Below are 22,971 nucleotides of genomic sequence, written 5' to 3' on the forward strand. Positions count from 1 at the left end.
TAGTTTATAAACAAAATTGATACAAAGAATTGGTTCTTCTGCAAATTTTACAATATAAGAATCAATATGAAGAACAACTTACTTGAATTTGGTTGTGAAACTGTTCCTGCTGAGCAACTATTTGCTCTTGGCATTGTTTTTCCACCAAACTGAATAGCTGTAACCACCTGGTCTGTTAAATTATAAAATATTTTCATTAAAAATAATTTTAACCTAATATTTCACAGAAATATTCCTCCAGTGGGAAACGGCCTTCTTAAAATGTATTTTTAATGTAAAAAGTATAAGGTAAGTAAGTAATAAAATTATATTCAATGTAAAAATATGAGGACATAGACTTGGACATCCCTTTCTTTTTTAATTTTTTTTTTATTGAAGTACAGTTGATTTACAATGTTACGTTAGTTTCTGGGGTGCAGCACAGTGATTTACTTATACTTCTTTATTCTTTTTCATTATAGGTTATTACAAGCCACTGAATATAGTCCCCTGCGGTATCCAGTAAGACCTGTTATTTATCTATTTTATATACTGTAGTCAATATTTGCAAATCTCAAACTCCTAATTTATCCCCTCTCTTCCCCCTTTAGTAACCATAAGTTTGTTTTCTATGTCTGTGAATCTGTTTTTGTTTTATAAATTAAGTTCATTTGTGTCATTTTTTAGATTCCACATATAAGTGATATGATATGTTTGTCTTTGTCTGACTTCACTCAGTTTGATAATCTCTAGGTCCATTCATGTTGCTGCAAATGACATTATTTCATTCTTTTTTATGGCTGAGGAGTATTCCATTGTATAAATATACCATAGCTTCTTTATCCAGTCATCTGTTGATGGACATCCAGGTTGCTTCCGTGTCTTGGCTACTGTAAACATTGCTGCTATGAACACTGGGCTGTATGTATCTTTTCAAATTAGAGTTTTCTCCAGATATATGCCCAGAAGTTGGACTTCTGGATCATATGGTAACTCTAGTTTTAGTTTTTTAAGGTTGTTTTCCCCTTTCCCATATGACCTGTGATCTGGGCAAATTTGAAGGTCTGGGTAAATCTTATTTTTCATATAGCATCTTAATTTTATGTCATCTGCCATCACTTCTGAAGAATCAAGAACTGCTGGTAGGTGTACTTTACATTTGTCTTAAGTTCCTCTTACTTTCCTCATAACAGCCAATGGTTTTCTTAAACACTAACCTGGACCCAGAAAAAGAATTGCACATCTTAAAACAAATAGTTTGGTATTATGAGAATCTGACCCCTAATTTGGTTGTTCTTCAAGTAAAAATACTCTTTTTCAAAGTCACATGTTAAAGTGTTTTAAAACACTTCGGCTGAAAAAGGAATAAAAGTGACTCTGGAAATGTACGGAAGCAGCCTACAATTCCTTTCTTTCACAGCCACTTTTACATCCTGATCCGTCCTGACCCCCCAAGAGTAGTCAGTGCTCTTGTAACTAGACTAAGCCAAAACATGGAAGGAGAGGGGGCATGGAGTTCTCCAGAGGCTGAATTCAATCTAAACGCCTGTCTACTTTCAGTAATAGGCCATATGCAATAACATACCATGTCAATAAGTAGCTACTGTGACAACCAGCTTCCCTGTTTAAAAGCTCTCTCAGTGTTTTCCCACTCCGGCCATTCCTTACAGGGCCCTGCATGTGGTTCTGGCTCACACACACCTGCCAACTTCATCTCAAGTCTCTCTGTCCCGTTCTCGACACACTAGACACTCTGCTCCCCTTCTGTTTCCTGAAATGCTAAAGTTGTCTTCCACCTCAAAAATTTTGGATTTTATGCACCCTCTACCTGGAAAGCTCTCTCCCCAGCTCTCAACATGGCAGGCTTCTTCTCATCCTGCTATTTCAGCTTAATTATCATCTTCTCGAAGAGTTTCCCAAACCATCCTCACAGTTACTGTCTTTCTCGGTATCCTGCTTATTTCCTTCACAGCATTTACCACAATCAGAAAGTATCTCATTTGTTCACTTTGTCAACTTGTCAGTCTCCCATCCCTGCCCCTACTTCATCTCCAGCACCCAGGACACAATGACAAATTAAGAATGGGCTCCCTAATATACAGTCTAAACGAGTGTATAAAAATGGATATTGCAAGCTGAACTTCACACAATCCAGAGACCCTTCAGGTTAGTGGTGAAAGCCACTTATATACCATAATATAACAGAACTACGTTGGAACCTATATTACAGTATTGAGGTAAAGGGGAGAAAACTTCAAGATTAGAAAGGAAGCCTTAAAGTGAAATACGAGGGTACTGATAGGAAGTATGACTTCTAGAACAACTGACTTCAGGACAAGGTGGACTAGATCAAATGTAGTTCCTTACCCTCTCAGCTTACTTACAATATTAAGTATCTTAATAATAATCAAAACAAAAAAGAAATAATCAGGCAACAGTTTTTTTCAATTATACTAAAGCAATCCTTCAGGGTTATTTTTAACCTGATAAAGTTATTATTCACGTAAAACTAAACCATAAGGATAACAGAATAACAATTTAGTTTAAAAATGGATCACAGTATGTGAGACACTTGATATTAATCACATCCTTATAATCATTTTACTATTTAGGATACAAATGAATAGAGTTCATTCAGGCTATAAATTAATGGAGATTTTGTTTTTCCCAGTCAGATATTATAGTTAACATTTTAATTTTAAATAAACTAATTTAAGAACACTATGGCTACAGTGAACATTATTCATTTAATTATTAAGAAGTGTTAATATTCATTTCAAACTAAATAATTTATACTTCCTGTATTTTACATATTGTTGGAGGATATGGGCATCTAGTTCAAGTTTTCCCCTGGACGCAGGTTTCTGACGCTGTTAGTCCGAATGGGATTTCTGTAGTCTGGCCTGGTAAATATCCCACGGGCTTTTTCCTAAGTCTGACTCCCACCTCTCCACTAACAACCTATGTGATCCCCAACAAGAAAATTTCATTTCTTTGTGCCTCAGTTTCCTAATTCAAAAAATGGGAACTACAACACCTTATACGTGACTGGGAGGATTAAATTTTAAATTTAAATATGATGCATGTAAAGCAGTGATTTCAACAGGGTACCCTATTTTGAAAATCTATGAGTTCATGGTTGTCATAAAAACAGTGGGAGCACCACCAGCATTTAGTGGGCAGGGTCCAGGGATGCAAATTACAGGACAGCCCCCTACAATAAAGAACTGTCCTGTGTCTGTTTTATATTATAAACATTACATATACTTAGCAGTTTTCAAATCACCAAATTGTCCAAGAATGCGACTATCAAGATGTTAAGCTTGTTTCAGAATTTGCTCAGACATGAGTCATCATTTCAGAAAATCATCACCAACTGCAGTGCCGGGTCATCAATACACAGAAGCTGTATCAGGCTGGGTTGACAGCTGCTGCGTTCATGGTGAGTCTACATATAGGTCAACACCAGACTGCTTCATTACATTTTCCAGTGTAGATGTGCCTGTGCATTTATACATTGAAATACATGTTCTCTTATTATAAATAACTATTATTCCTCCTTTACATCACAGTTAGGACATTACATCAATTTTTTAAAAAGTCGATGGATCTGTGAATTTCATTTCAAGACAATATAAGTTGAAGTTATTTAGAAAACTTTTATAAAGAGGGCTTTGGGTCTAATTAGGTTGAGTGCCACTGACAGAAAGTGTCTAGTATACTACCTGGCAAATAGACACTCAAAAAATGGTAGGTATTATAATAATAATTATTATACAACCATTACTATTATATATACAGTAGTGCCAAAATGCTAAAGTAACTAATTAAAACAAATTAGTTAATGATGCACTTTAAGATTTTCTTAGTCACAGAAGTATTAGCAAGTACTTAAGAATGTATCAAAGTACTTCTATAAGTAAATGTGGTAAAAGATTCTTTCTTGACTGAACTAAAATATATAACCTTCCCAAGTTTAAGCAGTGATAAACAAGAATTCCAGGAGAGAGGTTTTATAAAGGAATTCTAAAGAATCAGATTATCTCCAGATCTCTTCCAGAGCTCTGTGGAAGGTTGAGTGTTTTGTTTTAATAATGTAGATTAGATTAGTTTCTTACAAGTGGTAGAAATCAGATGTTACTATTCCAAAAGAAATATATAAACGTGAAATTCAAGGAAGAGTCAAGAATAAGACTTGCACAATCCTCACCCTCCCTTTCTTTTTAAATCATTACCTTAAAGCATTAGAAGCTTTTATTTTGGTAGGCTACAAAAACACAAAATACAAATTCAAGAAATTTTACCAAAATGGCCAGAAGTGTATTTCATATTCTGTCAAAGTAAGAAATAGCTTAACAAATTCTTCACTGAATAATCAATTATATGCCTACATTACAAAATTTAAGTAGTCAATTAATACTAAACGTAATAAAAATAATCCGTTAGATCACAGGAGAAGGAAGGACAGAAAGAAATAAACGGTTTCAAATGTTAAAAGGTGTAAGTAGCTGGTTAGTATTCTGGCTTATAATAACTTGTGCCTTAAATTCACAAACATATTCTGGTTCTGATTTAAGATACTGATTTCAAATATTAAAAGTAACAATTTCTAGTTAAACATGAATTTGCCAGAAGTCAAACCACACTGAGGCAATGTCTCATTTTTTTTTAAAGCTTGTCAATTTAGGTATTATAAGCTAATGAGTATATTAGAGGAAACAGTTCATGAAACATTCTATTATTAGTTACATAACTTTACAATGGTATTTTATAGGTCTTTTGCATTAGAACATACAGATTGTCATATGGAAAAAAAAGTATAAAAACTTAAAAATTCCAGGGCGAGGGTATAGCTCAGTGATAGAGCATATGCCTAACATGCATGAAGTTCTGGGTTCAATCTCCAATACCTCCATTAAAAAATAAGTAAATAAAACTAATTACGCCCCCCCTAAAAAACTCAAAACTTAAAACTCAATTTTAAGTTTGCCATAATACTCAGTCACTTTTTTTAATTCTAATGATTATGGATAACTAATATAAGTAATTACACTTGGGGATGGCTGCTACCAAATTCTTAAACAGATAATCTTTCATTCCATTTATTCTACATTCTGAAAAATTACACAAATTATATTTAAAAACATGATTAACACAAAACAAAATCTGCTGCTCTCTAAATAAAGAACTTAATAATGTTTTATACATTTCTACAAAGCATTACCAAATCTTGCCTTGTTAAAATCTATTTTGGGCATAATTCCATGAAATAAGATTTATATGTAAGTATTCTCTTAACTGTTAAATTTTTATATCACAGTTTAACCTACGGACCAAAGAAAGAACCACTTGGCCTGAACAATCAATAACTCAATGTAGCGCAGCTAAATGTGACAATGCATTAAAACAGAAACCTTAATTTATAATTAGAGCATTCAAAATACTTCACAGTGGATTTAGGTTTTACAAAATGATGACAATCCTGTGTAAGTTACTTAAAATATTAGAAATAATAACAATATTAATCATTTTGAAATTGTCATTTTTCTGAAAAAAAGACAATACTTTAGTTCACATTTAAAATATAAATTAGAATGTCTGATCACTAATATATTGTTAAAACATACTTCTGATCATCTTTTTCACATCTGTTCTGTACTGTTCCTTACTAATATACTTAACCACTTTATTCTAGCAATAACTAAAGTGTCATGCTCTTTCAGATATAAATTTCTAATAATTTAGAGTTTAGTAGAGGCAAATTTACAAGTAAATTTTTTTTTTTAATTTCAAAAGTAAAACAAAACTAGATACCTCACAGTTTTTCCAAAGTTCCGAATCAGTCTTTCCACTGTTTTGTAGCTCTTGCATTAAAGAGGTTAGGACTTCAACTGTACCTTGAATTACAGATGGTCTGGTCTTCCCTGAGAAAGAGGATACCCCATTTGTACTAAGGTGGGGACTACTTCTGCTGAAACATAAATAATTCAAATGGTTTTCTTCATTCTACCGAAGCGTTGAATAATTCAGCAGTTCAAGATTTAGCAGAGCAGTACAAAACTATTGATATTTAATCCTTTTTAATGGCACCTCATTTGCTGCAAATCTGATCACAACTTTGTCCGTGAAATGAAAATAGCAGTGAAAAGACAGACAGTACTTAATTTTACTTTTAAGAACACAACAGAAGGACCTTCTTCACAAGTGAGAGAACACTCCGAAGTACCAGCAGAAAACAAAAGTTTCTGCTAAACAAAAATAAGAAAAATTCCAAGCTACTCAGATCTAAATTATTCCAGAGGATTATTTCACCCCACTTTAAGAACAGCCCTTTACTGGAATGGGGATTCTTTCTCCATTGCCCAGAATTACAGTCAAGTCTTGTTAACTGGATCCCCCTAATTGGGTGTGATAAACTGATGCTTATCTTTGCACTGTCTTTGAATAAAAGTAGTGTCAAGCACATTAGCAGCAAATATTCAGGACTTATTCAGCCTGTTCAGTGTATAAAATAGCACTGATTCTTTCCAGGATTGCTTTTCCAAATTTGAGATGAGTTTATTTCAGATTTGTTTTATAAAAGCACAAAGCACAATTAAGGACATTAAAATTTACTTAAATTTAAATCACTGAAAGGTCACTTTCATTTATTTATTGATACTCTGGTTTGTTTCACAAACAATTTGTGAAAAAGAGGACAGTAATGAAAATAATAGGAAAATAATAAAGAATTAGGATCAGAGAAAATATTAATAAAAATTCAAGGGAAAGAACATAAATATGTTGTCCATTAGAGGCTTAAAACATAATTCCAGTTGTATAATAATCAAGTTTAAATCTGGCTGATTTAACTTTCAGGTTAAAAAAAGGGAGACAGTTCAGTTCCGTAATTTTCATTAGGAAGGTACATTTAGGTTCCTCCAAGAAAATCGAACACTAAGTTCTAAAAAGAGCTTCTTCTAGCAGTGAGTTTCAAAGAGGCCGCCAAACAATACAGGAAACACAAAGCATGGCCAGCTTTCAGGAAGCGGGATAGATGACGTTGGCAAACATTTCTGGACCACATCCCATGCTTCCCCCTCCCTTTTCACCCTACTTTAATTTATGCTTTCTCCTTTGATTGTATATATTCTTGTAAACTGCCTTAAATTCCTCCTGACAGGGCAGAGGATGAACAAATTTTTTAAGGAATTAATTTATTTACAATATACAATTTCTTCAAAACCTATTACTGTGTGTAACTTTGCTCCTTTACGAGTAGGCCCCCGGCTGCTGTTTTTGCTTTATTGTACCTGCTTTTCACAGGTGATGCCTTCTCTACTGGTCCCTGTCTCTGCTGTTTTTAAGCTACCGTAAATTTAAAAACCAAATAATCAAGCTTGTCAGACTATGTACAAAAGGAGAGTTAACAGGCCCTGATTAAAAACAAACCAAACATGGGACAGTTTTAAAAAGAAAATGCATAAAATGCATTGTTTGATAGCATCTCCTCTGTCAACTCAGAGCCGGTTTTTTTAGCTTACTTCGCTGCTACCTTCCATACTGGTGAGGTACTTCCGCAATATGAAACATTATTTGTCCTCTTAATTTCAAAATGGAGAAACAATTTTTAGGCAACTAAAATTTAAAGATATGCTTGTAATTTACAAAAAACAAAACAAAAAATGTAAAGAAAATTACAACTAGCAAGACAAGTTCTTTCCCCCCAGTGTTCCCCACGCCAAAGTCCATCTCTGGAAGAATGAAGAACACGAAAGTGCTGAAACTATTCTTAAACAATGGGCCCCCAAACAGTCTCTGGTCATAGTTTTGGGGTTTTTAAACAAAATCAGTAACTAAGACACTATTTGGATAAACTGGTAAACTATGCAAATACAGTTATTTTGATTTGTTGTTACATTAAACAAAAAAAATCTATCCCATTCTTACCTGTTAGTATTTAAGTTCAGTCCAAGAGAATGGGAAGAATTTTTTATATCAGATTCTACAGAAGATGTTTTTTGTAAAGGTTTCCCCAGGTCAAAATCTTCCATAGCGTACAGAAATTGTTATACTCTCTTATTTGAAAATGTAGGCTCTCACTGTTTGAAGAAACTGAATCCGAGTCATCTTCAGATGCTTCAGTGTCTACAGGCATTTTCAGTTGCTGACATTCAGAACTGTGAAATATCCCAAGCTCCCAAGAGAGTCTGAAAATGAATGAGGGGAAAAAAATACTATTATAAAAAGCCATTAAACCTAGTAACTGTCTTTTCAAGACTCTGGAAACCTTGATCCTTTTATACAAATCTACATTAAGGATAGCAACATTATTCATAATAGACAAAATTCAGAAACAACCCAAACGTCCATCAGCTGATGAATGGATAAACAAATGTGGTGTATCCATAAAACGGAGTATTTTTCAGTCCTAGAAAAGAGTAAAGTACTGATTTATGCTACAATGTGGATGAACACTGAAAATATTATGCTAAGTAAAAGCTTGCTAAAAGGCCACAAATTGTATGATTCCATTTATACAAATTATCTAGAGCAGGCAAATCTATAGAGACAGAAGAGAGATTAATGGTTGCCAGGAGCTGGGAGGAGAGAACAGGAGTTCCCAAAACAGGCATGGTGTGTCTTTCTGGGGAGAAAAAGTTCTAGAATTAGGTAACGGTGATGGCTGGACAACTCTGTGAATATACAAAACATCAATGAGTTGTACACTTCAAAATAGTAAATTTTATGGCATGTGAATTACATCTTAATAAAAAATCTACAATAATGGTGATTTGCTGAAATAGGATTACTTTTTTCAGGTAATATTTCAAAGTTTCATGTATTTAATAATCAAGGTTCCAGACACAATTCTACTATGCAACCACTGAAATATTTACATGTCTTGTTTAATAAACTCTACTAAGTATTCAAGCTTGTTGATTTATACAGTGAATAGATGGATGGGAACTACTTAGTATTTAATTTGATATTGAAAACAGCCAATTAAACTGTTAACAATGGTTGTTTCCCCACTGGCTGGAAGGTGGTAATATATACACAGAGTACCTCTGTACTCTATGCATGAATTACTTCTTTAAAAATAAACTATTTGCCAAGTCAACTAAAATTTAACTGAAGCTATATGTACAGAGGTAAATTGGCTATAACAAGTCGAATAATATGCCTCCTTCTTAGAGAATTCATGTACTTAAAAAAAAAAGAGCTAGAGTGGAGGGGAGAGGGATAAATTAGATGTTGGGATTAACACATACACACTATTATATACAAAAAGATAAACAACAAAGACCTACTGTATAGGACAAGGAACTATAATCAATATCTTCTAGTAACTTATAAAGGAGAAGAATCTAAAAAACAGATACATATACATGTGTAACTGAATCACTTTGCTGTACACCTGAAGTGAACACAACATTGTAAATTAACTATACTTCAATTTTTAAAAAAGGGTACCAAAAACAAAACAAAAAAGAGCCAAGGAACAAGGAGAAAAAAAAAAGAATAAAGAAAACCTATGCTGCTTATCAAATGGAAAGTTTAGGGAGTGCAATAGAGGAAAATTACCTACTATTCTGGTTCCTCTAGGTTCCCACTTTCTAGGGCCTGGTTTTACAAAGCACAACCTTGAATACATCAGCTCATAAAGGAACCATTTCCTTCAGGGACAGGTGTGAAAGCAAAGGGTAACTCGACCTAGCTAAATGCTTTTCTCCCCAGTGACTCAGCCCATCACCAACGACAAATGGGGTATTGAAAAAGTCAGGGGCTGCACCTTCCACATGGTAACGAAAATACCTGGATTCAAATCACCGTGCTCTTCTACCAGGAAAACACAAGCTCTCCAGGGACGTGGATCTGCATGCGACCCCATCTATTATTTCCCCCGCTGAGTTAATCCGGATGCAGTAGATCCAGATGGAAAACCACTTGAAATGCAAGGATGCTTCCCCAGCAGAGCATGGAGGTGGGGAGGGAGGCAGGTGGGAGAGCCGGGGATGGAAGAAATTTTAAAAACCGATGTACGATGCAAAATGTTAAGAACTGATGGAAAAGGGATATAAGAACAGAGTCATTTTTACCTCCCAGCAACAAAATATGACGCTTTTGATGGCCCCCAGGTCTTAGCAAAAAAAGGGAGTTAGAGGTAAGAAGAACCACTGATCGCTGTGTGCTGAGAATATAAAAGTTACCCAGGAGTTTGCTTTATTGGGAGCCCGAGGGGGGAAGGAAGGGTTGATTTCTGGTTTTGAGGCCAAATCCTGACATTCTCGCACTCACAGCCAGAAGACCGCAAGTGCTGGTGGCGGTTCTTGGGTTAAAGTGGGAAGGCGAGGGTGGGAGAAGCCACGTAGCCGCCTAAAATGTAGACAGCAGGGAGGCCGGGGGAAAAGCAACCCCTCCAACAACTACAACGGTAATTCCCAAAGTAAGCCCAGGAAGCTGGTCAAAAAAAGAAAAAAAAAAACAGAAAAAGAGAAATCCCTCAAGCCCCCCGCCCCTCGGGGAGAGGCGCTCTGCGATTGGGTCGCTCGGACGTCACTCAAGGGCACTGAGTCTAGAAACGGCGTACAGCCGCGGGTAAAGCTCCCACACGCCTCCGGGCTCCGGCGGGGATGTGCCTTGTGACTGTCGTCTTCCCCCACCCTAACCGGCCAGCAAGCTCAAGGGTCGACGTCGCGTCCCCTGTCCCCTGCGACCTGCAGCTCCCCTAGGCCGGCGGCCCCTTACCTGGCCGCCGCTCCCACTGCCGATGTCAGGGTCGGGCGAGCTGCCTCTCGCGACCGTTAAACTCCAGGGAGCGTGCGCGCGCCCCGCGTCTTGGTTGCGATTGGCTGCTCGGAAGGGGGCGGGGACGGCCAGGCTGCGGCGCGCGCGTCCACTTCCCCTGTCCCGTCCGCCAGCTCTCACCCTAGAAGGACGTCAGACGCCTGGGAAACAAGAGGGGGCGGGGTTGCTGTCAAGTCCTCTCATTTGATTGGCTCTCTGGGAACCTTCTGCCGCTCCGCGGGAAAAGAAGCCTCTGCTTCCCGCATGCGCAGTTAGTGAGACAGGCCTCAGGCTGGTGAGGGGAAGCTGCGGTAAGAGTACGGCGCGTGCGCAGACGGGACCGCGTTTGCGATCCAGGTTCTTCGGCGAATCCGGGTCCCCCAAAAGGTTGGGGACGAGAGGCCAGTCTTGAGGCCAGGTAAGCGTCTTCGGAGAAGCCAGGCACCCACACGGTTGCCCACGATTATCGGGGGCTCTGGCAAGAGGACTTGGAGCTGGGAAACCTGAGTTTCCTGGTTTGCGACCGTGAGTCGCGCAACCAATTGACTGAGGCCCCGCGGGCGGTGAGGTGAAGCCGGCCAGGCCCCTGAGCTAAATTTTCCCTGGACCTGGTTTACCCTAGGCTGGTGGGGGTCGGCTCTGGGGCTCTTCACGGACTTGGTTGGGGAGAGGAAGAGAGCCCACCGTGGTGGAGAAAACAGTTCCACCGAGGCCCGAGGACAAATGGAAAGATCCTGGTTTCCTTGTTCGGCAGAGCCTTAGGGAACTATCAGCAGCGCGGCCTGTTTGGGCAGAGGGGCTGTTTTGTTTTTGCCAAACCTTTAAGGACCACAGAGAACCCGCTTCCTTCCCCCCGGTCCCCAGCCCGTCTCATACACACTATTCAGTACGCGTTTTTCAGACTTAATGTTCTTAACCTGTAAGGTATTTCCAGCTCTTAGATTTCCCTCCAAATGTCCTGAGCCCACACCAAAGTAGAGGGACTTCGCCATCCTTGTCACTTAGGTGTGCCTGAGAAACCAGAGTGAAGCAGATATTATTTGCCCTTGGAATGACAAGTCTGCCAAGAGGCATTCCATCTGATCTGAGCCTCCTAGGAGTATGTACCAATTTTGTTTCAACAGTAAAAATTCAGTCTATCCAAAACCCCATTCGTGTATGAAAGATTTCAAGCTTAAATAAATTGAATCCTTCCCCCAATTGTGTTAATTCACCAGTCAGTACTATGTTCGTGTAATACCTAACAAAAATCTATTTTTAAGCACATGGCTCTATTTCAGCGACCATGTTTCAAGCCCACCAAAAAAAAAAAAAAGTCAGTTATATCACTAATTTCAGTTAGTTACAAAATCTATTACTTGAGACACCGTAGAATATTGCACTCACAGAAGAACTAAAAAATATGGGTTCCTGATACAGCTCCAGGCAGAGATAGGTGTATTTCCTTGCAAGAAAAATGTTGACCCCAAAATGGAGTACTAGAGATTAGTTCCTAACCATGCAAGGGGCAGGAAATCACTGCTTTTCACTACAAAATCAGATGGACTCTGTTTAGTTTGTGTATCTTTTGGTTTTGGTTTTTGGCAGTGTGATTTTGGGTAACTTTTTAAAAAAAAAAAAACTAATGTCTTAATAAGCCAACATGTTCAGGAGCTAATATTCTGATTATCAGAGTTACCTTGTTAACCAGCTGATATGAAATATTTTGGTAAATTTACACCACACTTCTTAACTTAGGTTAAGCTCTTTGGTAGGGCCTTAATTTTTACAAATTCAGAGTAGAAATTTCCTTTGACTAAATGGACTAGAGAGAAGTTTCATAAACAGCTAAAGAGGTAGTCTTTAAAGTCCATGGAAATGATTTCTGTATACAGGAAACAGAAATAGAAGACTTCAGAATTTCAAGTATATATTAAGTATAATAACTTAATCTAATTTAACCCCACTCATCTCATACTGGAGATTTTGCATTACTGGTATGCAAGCTTACACCACTATTTTATGGCCTTATAAGGATGTGATTACCATATGATTTTATTATAACATCATATTGCTCAACTATTTCTCTTTTGCCATGAAGGCTTCAAATTGACAGTTTTGAGTGGAGAGCTTTCACTCTGATTGGGATAAGATCAAGCTGTTCAGTAACAGTGGCTGCTAATGGCTTGAGGCATTTAATGTCCGTTAACCAGGGTGTTACTTTGTGTCACTCATTTTTAATATCCAGACAGCTTGTCATTGGTGGGAGTTGGGGAAGGGCAGTTATCCATAGCAAAAATGAGGAACTCTAAAACTTTCAATCTATAGTTTAACCATTAAACATGAAAGGAAATGATCAGGTGTACATATAAGTACAACTTTTTTTCATCTTTCCTGTCCTTTATGATTTTTATTACTATGGTAGATAATTCCTAAAGATCTCTATGTTTAAACCAGGACTTGCTTTGATGAAGGTAGTTTTTATCTTTCAAGTTTTACCTTTTTGAACCTACGGAGAAGTCAAACTTTATTCTTGGCATCATAATTATCTCTTTGGCCCATGATTTCATAGACCACAATTATGACCTCACCAAACAGCATGTCTTTGGTAATTTCATGGTTTCCAAGCATTTCTTAAATTGGACCATACCACGTATAATAATTTGCAGGTCATGTCCTAGATGCCCTTTTACTCTGAGCTTCTCAAACGAAAATCCATGAAATAGTCAGTTTGCAGACTGGGCTTATGGGGTCAGCCCACAAGAGATTCCTGAGCTTTGTACCTTAGGGATCTGAAGTGCTACCAAGTGCTTTACATTTGTGGCAACACATACGAGTTTCTTCTCAACCTAGCTGGTATTATGTCCATTTTACAGATGCGGAAACGTAGCCAGAGTTGCACAGTGAGTTGATTATGGAGTCGAGACACTGACGCAGGTCACACTGACTACGAAGCAGGATGGCCTTTCAGGGACAAAAAAGTGACAAGGAGAGAGTCAAGAAAAGAAGGTGAGGAAAACGAGCTGACGCTTTTTAAGGAGCTGGAGGAGTAACAAATCTGGAGATATTCTGAAAGGTAAAGAAACAAGCAGTAGAAAGGACAGATTTATTTTAAAACAATGGAATACCCACTGTTCTTCCAAAATAAGTCTTCCTGAAACCATCCACATAGTACGTATCCCTTCTTTCCTTTATTTGCATGAAATATAACGTATTTCAGAGTGCTTTGAAAACCTAAGTCCTAAACAAATACAAGGCATCATTCATGGTAATAGAATCTCTGAGATTTTTAGAGGAAAATGTGGAATGTTGTTTTTGCTGCTTTTGTGTGTTCCTGTATTATTTTAATAGTGTAGTTGGTAAATTATAAACTTCCTGTTAGATGCCATAAATAGAAGGAAATCACAGTGATGCACCCAAATAGGCCAGGTGCAATTGTGGATTCAAAGTTTTCTGTTTTAAAAAAAAAAAAAACGAGACGGGATGTTAGTACTGTGTGAACTGAAAGCTTTTCTCTTTATCGGCTTCCTCGCTTTGTCTCTTGACCTGTGTGCAGCGGTAAGCCTATGCAGTTTAGACCAGACCAGAGTCTCCTCGTTCCCCCAAATCAAGAAGAGCTCTGCTGTCCTTTCCTGTTCAATCTATTGTGCTTTTCTTATTTGAGGACTAATTCTCTGGAGACCCTCACTGTGGGTGACAGTGCTTTATCTCCCATGTAAAGCCCCCAGCCTAGGAGACGGCAGGGTGTGTTTCAAGCTGCAGTGGTTCTCTTTGAGGAGGTGCCCCAGCCCTCATGAGGATTTCGAGCAACTACAACAGGAGGATGAGCTGGATGTGAAAGGGAGAGAAAGAAGGGCTGCTTTAGCTTAACTCCCATTCGGCAGGGAGCTCCAAAACACACTTTTGAAACATGAATTATTATTAAGCATTTCTCAGAAAAATCATTCTCTCACTTAGCTTCTGGTGCCATCAGCTGGCCATTTTGTCTTTTTAAAGCTGCAATATTGCCCATCAGTCTGCCCAAGCTCACTGTGCTTGGTCCTTCACCATTGACTAGGTCATTGTTTTAAGACCTATTTCACCCTCCTTGTTGGGGAGGGGAAACAAGACCATGACAAGCAGGTGCTCGGCACTCCTGAATTCTGGTCTCAGCTTCTTAGGTGTTATAAGCATAGGAAACAACACTCTGCAAGCGTCTGTCCCAGCAGCGGGAAGAACTTGCTAATTCCTGTCCCCGAAGTGCCTCCCAGGCTTCAGTGTGCCTCCCGATCACCTGAGGGTCTTGTTAAAATGCAGGTTCTCATTTAGGAGGCCTGGGTGGGGCCTGAGGGTCTCCGTTCCCAACAGGCTCCCGAGGAGTTCTGTTGCTGCTGCCACCCAGGACGGCAGCCACCAGCACGTGTGGCTAGTCCAAACTGACACATGCTGGAAGTGTGGCCACGTGTCAGATTTTGCAGACCTCATATTTTTAAAAAATCTCAATTTTTTATATTGATTACATGTTAAAACAGTAATATTTGGGATATACGGATTAAAACATACTGAAATTCACCTCATCCATTGCTTTTTACTATCTTTACTGTGACTATTTGAAAATTTAGAATTTCACGTGTGGAATTGTAGAAACAATTTCTGTTTCTATTGGACAGTGCTGTTCTAGAACATCAGTGCAATAGAAGCAACATTTTTGGTGTTCCTCTTTTTTTTTTTTTTTCAGATGACCCAGTTTCTAAATCCCCTTGTCACTATTTCATCTTCTCTTTTAGCTCAGATCGTTAATTCATTTAATTCTTTTCTCTAAATGGTTTCCTTTCCCGCCTGTTACCCTCCTTTACACCTCTTCCGTCTCCATCATTCCCATCCTGATCCTGGGGCCCACAGCGAACAGTCAGGCAAGCCTTAGAGCCTTGCAGAAGCCACCACCTCAGCTGGGAGCTAGTCAGAAATGCAGAGTCTCAGGCCCCACCCTAGACCTAATGAGCCATATTCTATTTAACAAGGTCCCCAGGGCATTTGTCTACAGGTGAACGTTTGAGCGGTGAGAGCTTTGACAATCATTCTTCCTAAAGTACCCCATTTCAGCTAATCTCCACATCTGTTCCTTCCTCAGTCAGTTTTGATGACATTTCTGCAAGGCTGACACACCATGAAAGTTGTGGCTAAGAGAAACTAGAACTCTGCCTTACTTAAAAATACCTGAACAGTGAATTTAGGCAAAATGCCATCCAGAACGTGGGCCCAGAGACTGATATGCTATGTCTGCCTGAAAACCAATCCAGATACCCCTCTCTGTCTCGGAGACACAAACCATCCCCTTACTGCTCTCCAGAGCATGCGAGCTGCAGTGCAACAAGCCTCCCCTTGCTGCATCGAGCTTCAACCTGTGCTGGTTTGCTCGGGTCATGCCATCCCTGCCCGAGGAGTCTGCCTTGGTCTGAGCTGATCGTGGAAGCCAGAGGAGGGACTGTGTGCCAGCTGGGTACCGTCAGTAAGAAAGGTGCCTCACAGGGTGCAGGTTCCAAGTCCTGCTGGGCAGCGCTCCAGGTGCCCCAGGGGCACAGTGTAGTGAGAACCACTGGTCCACGGCATGGCCCCCGTTCCAGACTCTGGCACATGTCTTACTCACAGACGTCTGAATTCCTTTCATGCTTTGGGCTCCTGGGACTCACTGAGGCCTGGGCCTGGCACGCAGTAGGTGTTGAAAATATTCACTGAGCAAGTTAACGTTCGCTGTCGTAAAGGCCTCAGCCCTGTTATCTCTACCTTGACTGAGTCAGAGAGGCTTTGACCTGAATCGCAGTCCGCTGTTGAGTGCAGACACCATCCTCTGAGGGAGAGAGCTGAGGGGATGTCAGGCCGGAGGGCCGGCCCGGGACTGACGCTCAGTCACGGGAAGGAATCAGGGTACGCGTCCAGACTGCTGGCTCCCCCTTCCTCGCACGGCTTGTTACCATTCTTCTTTTTCTCTTTTTTAATGTCACGATGAGCTCTAATTTGAGCTGCTTTTATTGTTCCCCAAAGGCTTCGGGTTGCTCTGTGGGTATCACAGAACCTGAAACCCAGTCCGTATTCTTCTCTGGGCTTTCGGGAAGTGGAACCGTGGGTGTGTTTGTCATTTCTAGCCGTCCCTGGAGTAGGGCCAGAGCTCCAGGAGATACTAAAAGTATCTGGAATTGGCCGATTGGCTGTTGGAATTAGCTGTTAAACAAAGCAGCCAGTGACTGAACCCTGGGGACCTTCTTGAACTCCAGTTGGGTGGGAGACCTTCCCGTGTGTGTCAGCTCTGTACTAGGGCAGAAAGGTAGATGTGAAACAGTGGGCCGGTGACGGAGCAGCTGATAAAAGCACTCTCCTCTCCGCCCTTTGTCTGGGCGTCTCGCCCTGTCTCAGACCTCCTTCCTTCCTTTGTCACTGCACTATATTCCCCTGCTGTCCCGCCTGGTCCGATTTCCTAGCAGAAGAGAAACCCCAAAGAGGGGCAGCGGGCTCCTGTTCCATCGGGAATCTAATCCAGGAACTAGACACTGTCTGATACACAAAGGAATCTTGTTCTGTGGACAGAAAGCAGAAATAAGAGGAGGGAAATTTTGGACATCTCATTACAACTTTAAAGGGGAGCAGATTCTTTGTTGTAGAGATTTCACAGAACATGCCTGTGTTTATCGTTTATCTTTTCCTGAGGATACTTGTGGAATATTTCACACACACTAAACAAAACCAGTTTTTAAAGCACCACGTTCCCTGGCACACTCTGCTTCAAAATACCTCCCTTGGTAGCCACCGAGCACCTTTCGAACCACCACCTCCTTAATTATCACCCACTGGGACCGACGGAACACACTGAACACCACACTTTTCACAAAGAAGATATAAATTAGACCATAATTCCAGTCACAGAACTGTAGCATCGGCGTAAGGCTTTCATTATATATATTTTCCATAGATACAGTGGAGATAGATGAAGAATGTTCATTCTAAAAACGGCCCGTGACACCTGCAGTGATAACTAAGACAGGCGCATAGATTTCACATAACAGAACATGTGCCTGTTTGCAAGGAAGCAACGCCTAATGGCGTGTGTCCGCATTACGCTTCCTCGGTGCTCATCCAGCAACCAGTGCTGGGCCCGGTCGAGGCCAGCAGTCAACTGGGGTGAAGATAAATGAGCAGAGAAACCTGGTGAAATAATCTGGTGGATGTTAAGTTACTCCGGCCAAAGAAATTGGCTTAGGTGAACTCCAGTTGCTACCTGAGTTCGAGGCCCGCTGCCACGAGCTAGAGTTTACAAGGTTTCAAGTAGTTGAAAGAAGCTGTTCAGGGCCTCACAGGAACCAGTTGTTAAAAAGAGCAGTACATCTGGGTTTTTTGCGGGGTTGGTTTGGTTTGGTTTGGTTTTGGGGGGTTTTTTGGTGCCCCGACAATCCTCGATCAAGAAGTATCAAGCGAGTGGCGCAGTGGTAGGTCCCCAAATCCACCTGGGCGAGATTTTGCTAAAAACCAGTCCCATGCCGTCAGAGGTATCAGCAAAGCCCTCTCCAGAAAACTGCTTTCTGATCTTACTCTATGCCTGTGTGGGCTGCATGGAGAGGGGCTTGTTCCCCCGTCTTCTAGGTGAGGCGACGGGCCAAGCTTATGACTCCCCCCGCACTTGCAGGGGGAGGATGTAGATCTCTGAAAAGAGCTAATGCCTTTCAGATCTTCTGCCTTCCTCCCCTCAAGAAAAGCAAGTGCTGTGGGGCTCCCCATATCCTCACGGCTGTTACCCTCCGTACCATTCATGTGTCGACGAAGACGTTTCAGCCCTATGCTAGTCTCGAGTAGTTATTTAAACCCCTTGTTCAGTGCTGCTTTCTTGCTGAATGTCTCCTCTCTCCAGCTAGACTGTGAGCTCCATGAAGACAGCGTCTAGCTCTCTGACTTCACATCACTCACTATGCCCCGCGCGGTATTTTGTACCTAACAGGCACCTTAATGAAAAGTCAGATGACTTGGTAGTTCTGACGATGAGTACCAGTTGGATCACGTTACTGGCAGTGCTTCTGAGGGAACAGATGTTCCTATTCAAATCCATGAAACTGGAAACACTCAAAAAACAACAATCATGACATTGATTGATAGTGATATTTACTGCGTCAGACTGTTTAAGCTCAGCTATAAAATAGACTATCACATACTGTCGTCTTTCCATTTTGATTTCAAAGATTCTCACACATTTAAATAATGTCACTTGACTCAGATCCTAATTCTTGCTTGATGTACTATGTAATATTTCCTTATCAAATTACGGCTCCGTTCTTCTGAATTTCACACTGAAAGCCTCTCCTTCCTGAGAAAACAGCACCTCTGGGTGCTTTGAAGATATTTTTGGTCTGTATAAGGAAACATTTATCAGCTGGCAGGGCGTGCACTGCTGAGAACACAGTGGATGATGCCGGGCCGGAGAGAGGTGTGTGTTGCTGAGTAATCTGTCTGCACTCATTTCCCAAATCTGCTGCCTGCCCGACAGGTGGTCATCTTTTGAAATGGTTCATAAAAGGGGGTCTTAGAACCTAAAGCATAATCCTGGGAGCAAACAAGCCTGAAGGGCTGTCCTTTCTGTCTGATTCAGGTCCTGAGCAGCCATGAGCACCTCGGGTCTGTTTCGTTTTCCTGCCCGGCTGGCCAGGGTGTGCATGGTGCCGTGGGGGCTCCGGTTCCCCGAGAAGCCAGCGCTGCTCTCCCTGGGAACGGTGGTCACTCCGGTCCAGGTGGCAGGCAAGAAGGACCACCCTGCTTTGCTCTCCCTGGATGAGCGTGAACTCGAAGAGCAGTTCGTAAAAGGACATGGTCCAGGGGGCCAGGCAACCAACAAAACGAGCAACTGCGTGGTGCTGAGGCACGTCCCCTCGGGCATCGTCGTCAAGGTAGAGGAAGGAGGCTGTGGGGTCACCCAGTTTCGGCCGAGGTGTGTTCTCGCTGTGGCCCGGGCAGTAGAGGGACTGCAGGACTCGTGTTCTGCCCCGAGCCTTCCTCCCAGGGGGAACCTCCTGCACGGCCTCAGGAGCCTCCTTCTGGGATCCTTGCAGCCAGGCTCTGACTGCTGCCGTCCCTGAACTTGGCAGGCACCCCGGTTCTGGTGGAGCCCCCGGGCTGCACACAGCTCTGCGGCAGTGCCTGGGCCCGGTCCCCCCGCAGCACATGGGCCCGGGCTGTCCGCCAGCAGTCTCAGCCCTCAGCCACCTGGCCGGCTACTCAGATGGGCGCGTCCTCCGTGTCCCTCCGTCCCCCTTGGTAAATGTCAGTGACACGTACCTCTCTGGAGAGGGAGGACTGAGTGAGGTAACAGAAGCAAACCGTTTTCAGCACTCAGGAGAAACACTGGCCACAGGGGGAGTCTTCCTGCTGAGTATACGAAGCCAAGCTCTGATCAGAGTCCCACCAGCTGTCGGCACGCTGGCGCCCACAGGGCAGGCTGGTGCGGTGCTTTTTGCTGCTTCTGGTTTGGTTGTGGCCCCACTGCCTCTCAGTGGGTCTGTTACTCCACTCTGCACCCACAGGGCCCCGAAGGCAGCACTGGCCTCGAGGTGCAGGGGAGCGAGCAGGGGCAGGCCTCCTTATACCAGCCAGACGACACGGTTAGCAGATACTCACCTCTCGTGTAAGCGTGGCCGGCGCTGTTCTAAGCAAATTCAGTTTGCATGAACTCTTTTAATTCTCAGAGGCCCACACTCGGTGATGTGGAATCTGAGGCACTGCGGTTCCTACAGCTGCAGGAGTCAACTCAGACCAAACCCGAAGTCTGTTCCCAACAGCTGTTCTTTGCTGCCATGTTTTTGAGCCAAGAGCACGCTAGTTAAAACCTCAATCCCTTTTCTCTTCCTCCTTGGGACAAGTGGCATTCATGAGCAACAAACAAAGTTCTGAAATGATTGCAGTTCATGTGTTTAACCTGTTTTGTATAACCTACTTCACATCTGCTCTTAGTACTACTCTGTCACCCTAATTTCACAGGATTTCTTTTATCAAATAGCTTTGCAAGGCACCCGCCTGTCGTAACGACACTGTTACACAATGAATATCACGGCTGACTAAAAGCAGGCTGCTCTCCTCCCTCAGACAGAAGTCTGTGTTCATAAATGGTGCACACAAAGGGCCTGTTCCCTGGCCACCAGCTAGACACACTGGTTGATGCTTTAAAAAATATATGGGGAGTTTTAAGTCATTTGAAAGCCACTGTTACTTCTAAAAAAACACAACACTCCCAATAATGAAACAGTCAGTGAAAGCCATCTCATACAGCTGGGGGGGAAGGCGGGGCCTTCGTCCTGTCACTGACCCGCTGGGACTCCCGACAAGTGGCTTTGCCTCTGCGGGCCTGCCCCCTCTGTAAAGGGTCGAGGTTGAAATTTAATGATTCCTGAGGTCCCGCCCAGAACGCTGGCTTCCACATGATGAAATATCATCTCTTACAGTGCCACCAGACGAGATCCGTCGATCAGAACAGAAAGCTAGCGCGGAGAATCCTGCAGGAGAAAGTGGATGTTTTCTACAACGGCGAAAACAGTCCTGTCTGCAAAGAAAGACGAGAGGCAGAGAAGAGAAAGCAAGAAAGGAAAAAAAGAGCAAAGGAAACGCTAGAGAAAAAGAAACTCCTGAGAGAACAGTGGGAATCAAGTAGAACTGCTCCTGGAGAAAGGACTGCAGATTCCGACTGAAAGAACCTGCCGGGCGCTTCCAGGAACGGGGCGGCGAGCTCTCCGCCAGCGCCGCGCCGGGTCTGCGAGGGGAGTGCGTGCCGGGGACAGCCGAGGTCTCACACGGCAAGCGGACTGTGCAGAACAGAGACACGAGGATGTCATTTCTGCAGGACAGGGGCCCTTCTGGGGAGGGAGGGTTGTCACTGTGCTGTGGGGCTGGGAGGGGCTTCTGGGCAGCTGACGGAGTTCTGCTTCTTGACCTGGGCCGGAGTTAGAAGCCTGTCACCTTCTAAGCTATACATCTGTGTGATTGTATCTTACTGTATCAAATACTAGAAATGAAAAATTTTTTTGAAAAAAAGCATGAATACTAATAAGGAATTTTTTTATGGAAAACTGTAGAACTGAGTCAAACGTGAATGGCATTTAGTGCTCCCCTGTCATCTGCTGGGAGGTCACTGGTCAGTGACACGGAGATGTCAGTTAGCCTAACTAGTCAGGTTAAGAGAATAAGAGCAAGCAAGGTGGAGAAGGATTCCACATGTTAGTAAGTCACTTGCCCATTTACCCCATTAGCTCAATGGACTGTGTGCTGACAGGTATCCGCTCTGATGTGGACATACACACGTCATTCCCTGTATGTTGATTCATAAGAGGTGTTTCACAAACCTGGTTGTGAATCTGCTTGACACCATCACTCAAGCTGGATTCGACCTTACAGACTGCTGGGGGAGGGGGCCAGGCAAGGTTAGTAGCTTGATTTGTCAGAACACATCTGGAGTCTACGCATAATGCTAGTAGGGAAATGAACCAGGAGGTGAGCAGGCCACTGTCAGACAGCGGGTCTGCCTCGTTTCTTCATGAAGACCGGAGCACATGCGTCCAAGTGAGCTTGCCGCTCCCGGAAGCCAGTTAAGGCTCTTCTCACCTTGGAGCGGTCTGGTTTGGAAGCTCAGCTCTTCACAAGGCTCTCCGGACCTCTGGTCGCAGTGTGCAGGGCCGTTCCCAGTCCCAGCCTCCTTTTAGCAAGCAGCCAACCGAAGTATCTGGAGTGGTACACAAAGACCATAACAGCAGGGGGGAATTCGGGGAGCTTCAGACTGGAGGGACAGAGGCTTCGACTTCTGTTTCCTTTCTGAGCCTTCTGGAACGTCTTGTCATGTACATGAAGGAGATGCAGACAGGCCGACTCCCCGGTATCCATTCCTCACCTCCAGCGCTGTCACAGCTGGGACCCAGCCTCAGGCCTGTGAAAGTGACCACATCCCTCATTTCGGTAAATCCTCATTACGTGGGGACCAGTGCCTACGGAATATAGTAAAGATGACCACAGAGTCCCTTTGGAAGGCACTGTCGGGCCACCACATGGGTTCTCAACACATATGAGGCGGCCCAGCTGACCCAGCACAGGGCAGGTAGCTCTTCCAGTGAGCACAGGATGAAGTAGCTAGCTCGAGTTTAGTAGCTAGCTGCGCTATACCAAAAAAAAAAAAAAAAAAGGAAATCCTCACAGGATAAGCTCCTAAAACCTGCGAGTAGCCTAACTCGGGGTCCGGGGGAAGAGGGT

The 22,971-nt window shown here is 42.4% G+C and overlaps 2 protein-coding genes across 11 annotated transcripts in view; one reads left to right on the forward strand and one right to left on the reverse strand.

The window, feature by feature from the left end:
• The window catches only part of MPHOSPH9 (M-phase phosphoprotein 9), a 50,648-nt gene extending 39,839 nt beyond the window's left edge, over positions 1-10,809 (reverse strand). For 7 of the 9 annotated variants that reach the window (XR_010378603.1, XR_010378604.1, XM_031442560.2 and 4 more), the window contains exons 1-4: positions 10,711-10,794; positions 7,909-8,168; positions 5,794-5,950; positions 83-172 (exon numbers count right to left, since the gene is read on the reverse strand). Coding sequence is in view for 6 of the 9 variants with exons in the window: in XM_031442560.2 (XP_031298420.2) it covers positions 83-172; positions 5,794-5,950; positions 7,909-8,012 (351 nt within the window). In the remaining 3 variants the exon portion in view is untranslated. Of the gene's footprint in view, positions 1-82; positions 173-5,793; positions 5,951-7,908; positions 8,169-10,710 lie in introns of all 9 variants that reach the window. The other 2 variants (XM_031442559.2, XM_064481275.1) reach the window with 2 other exon arrangements.
• Positions 10,810-11,011: 202 nt separating this feature from the next.
• MTRFR (mitochondrial translation release factor in rescue) lies at positions 11,012-22,908 on the forward strand. Of its 2 annotated transcripts, none has more exons than XM_010995927.3 (4): positions 11,012-11,167; positions 13,605-13,804; positions 19,337-19,631; positions 21,180-22,908. In XM_010995927.3, exons 3-4 carry the CDS (start codon positions 19,350-19,352, stop codon positions 21,420-21,422), a joined length of 525 nt encoding a protein of 174 aa, XP_010994229.1. In that variant the 5' UTR covers positions 11,012-11,167; positions 13,605-13,804; positions 19,337-19,349; the 3' UTR covers positions 21,423-22,908. The 2 variants fall into 2 exon arrangements, with proteins under 2 accessions (XP_010994229.1, XP_010994230.1); XM_010995928.3 differs by having other exon boundaries at positions 13,605-13,737.
• The last annotated feature ends 63 nt before the right edge of the window (positions 22,909-22,971 follow it).

Source organism: Camelus dromedarius, chromosome 31 (assembly GCF_036321535.1).
Source record: "Camelus dromedarius isolate mCamDro1 chromosome 31, mCamDro1.pat, whole genome shotgun sequence".
In the NCBI taxonomy this organism is placed as follows: domain Eukaryota; kingdom Metazoa; phylum Chordata; class Mammalia; order Artiodactyla; family Camelidae; genus Camelus; species Camelus dromedarius.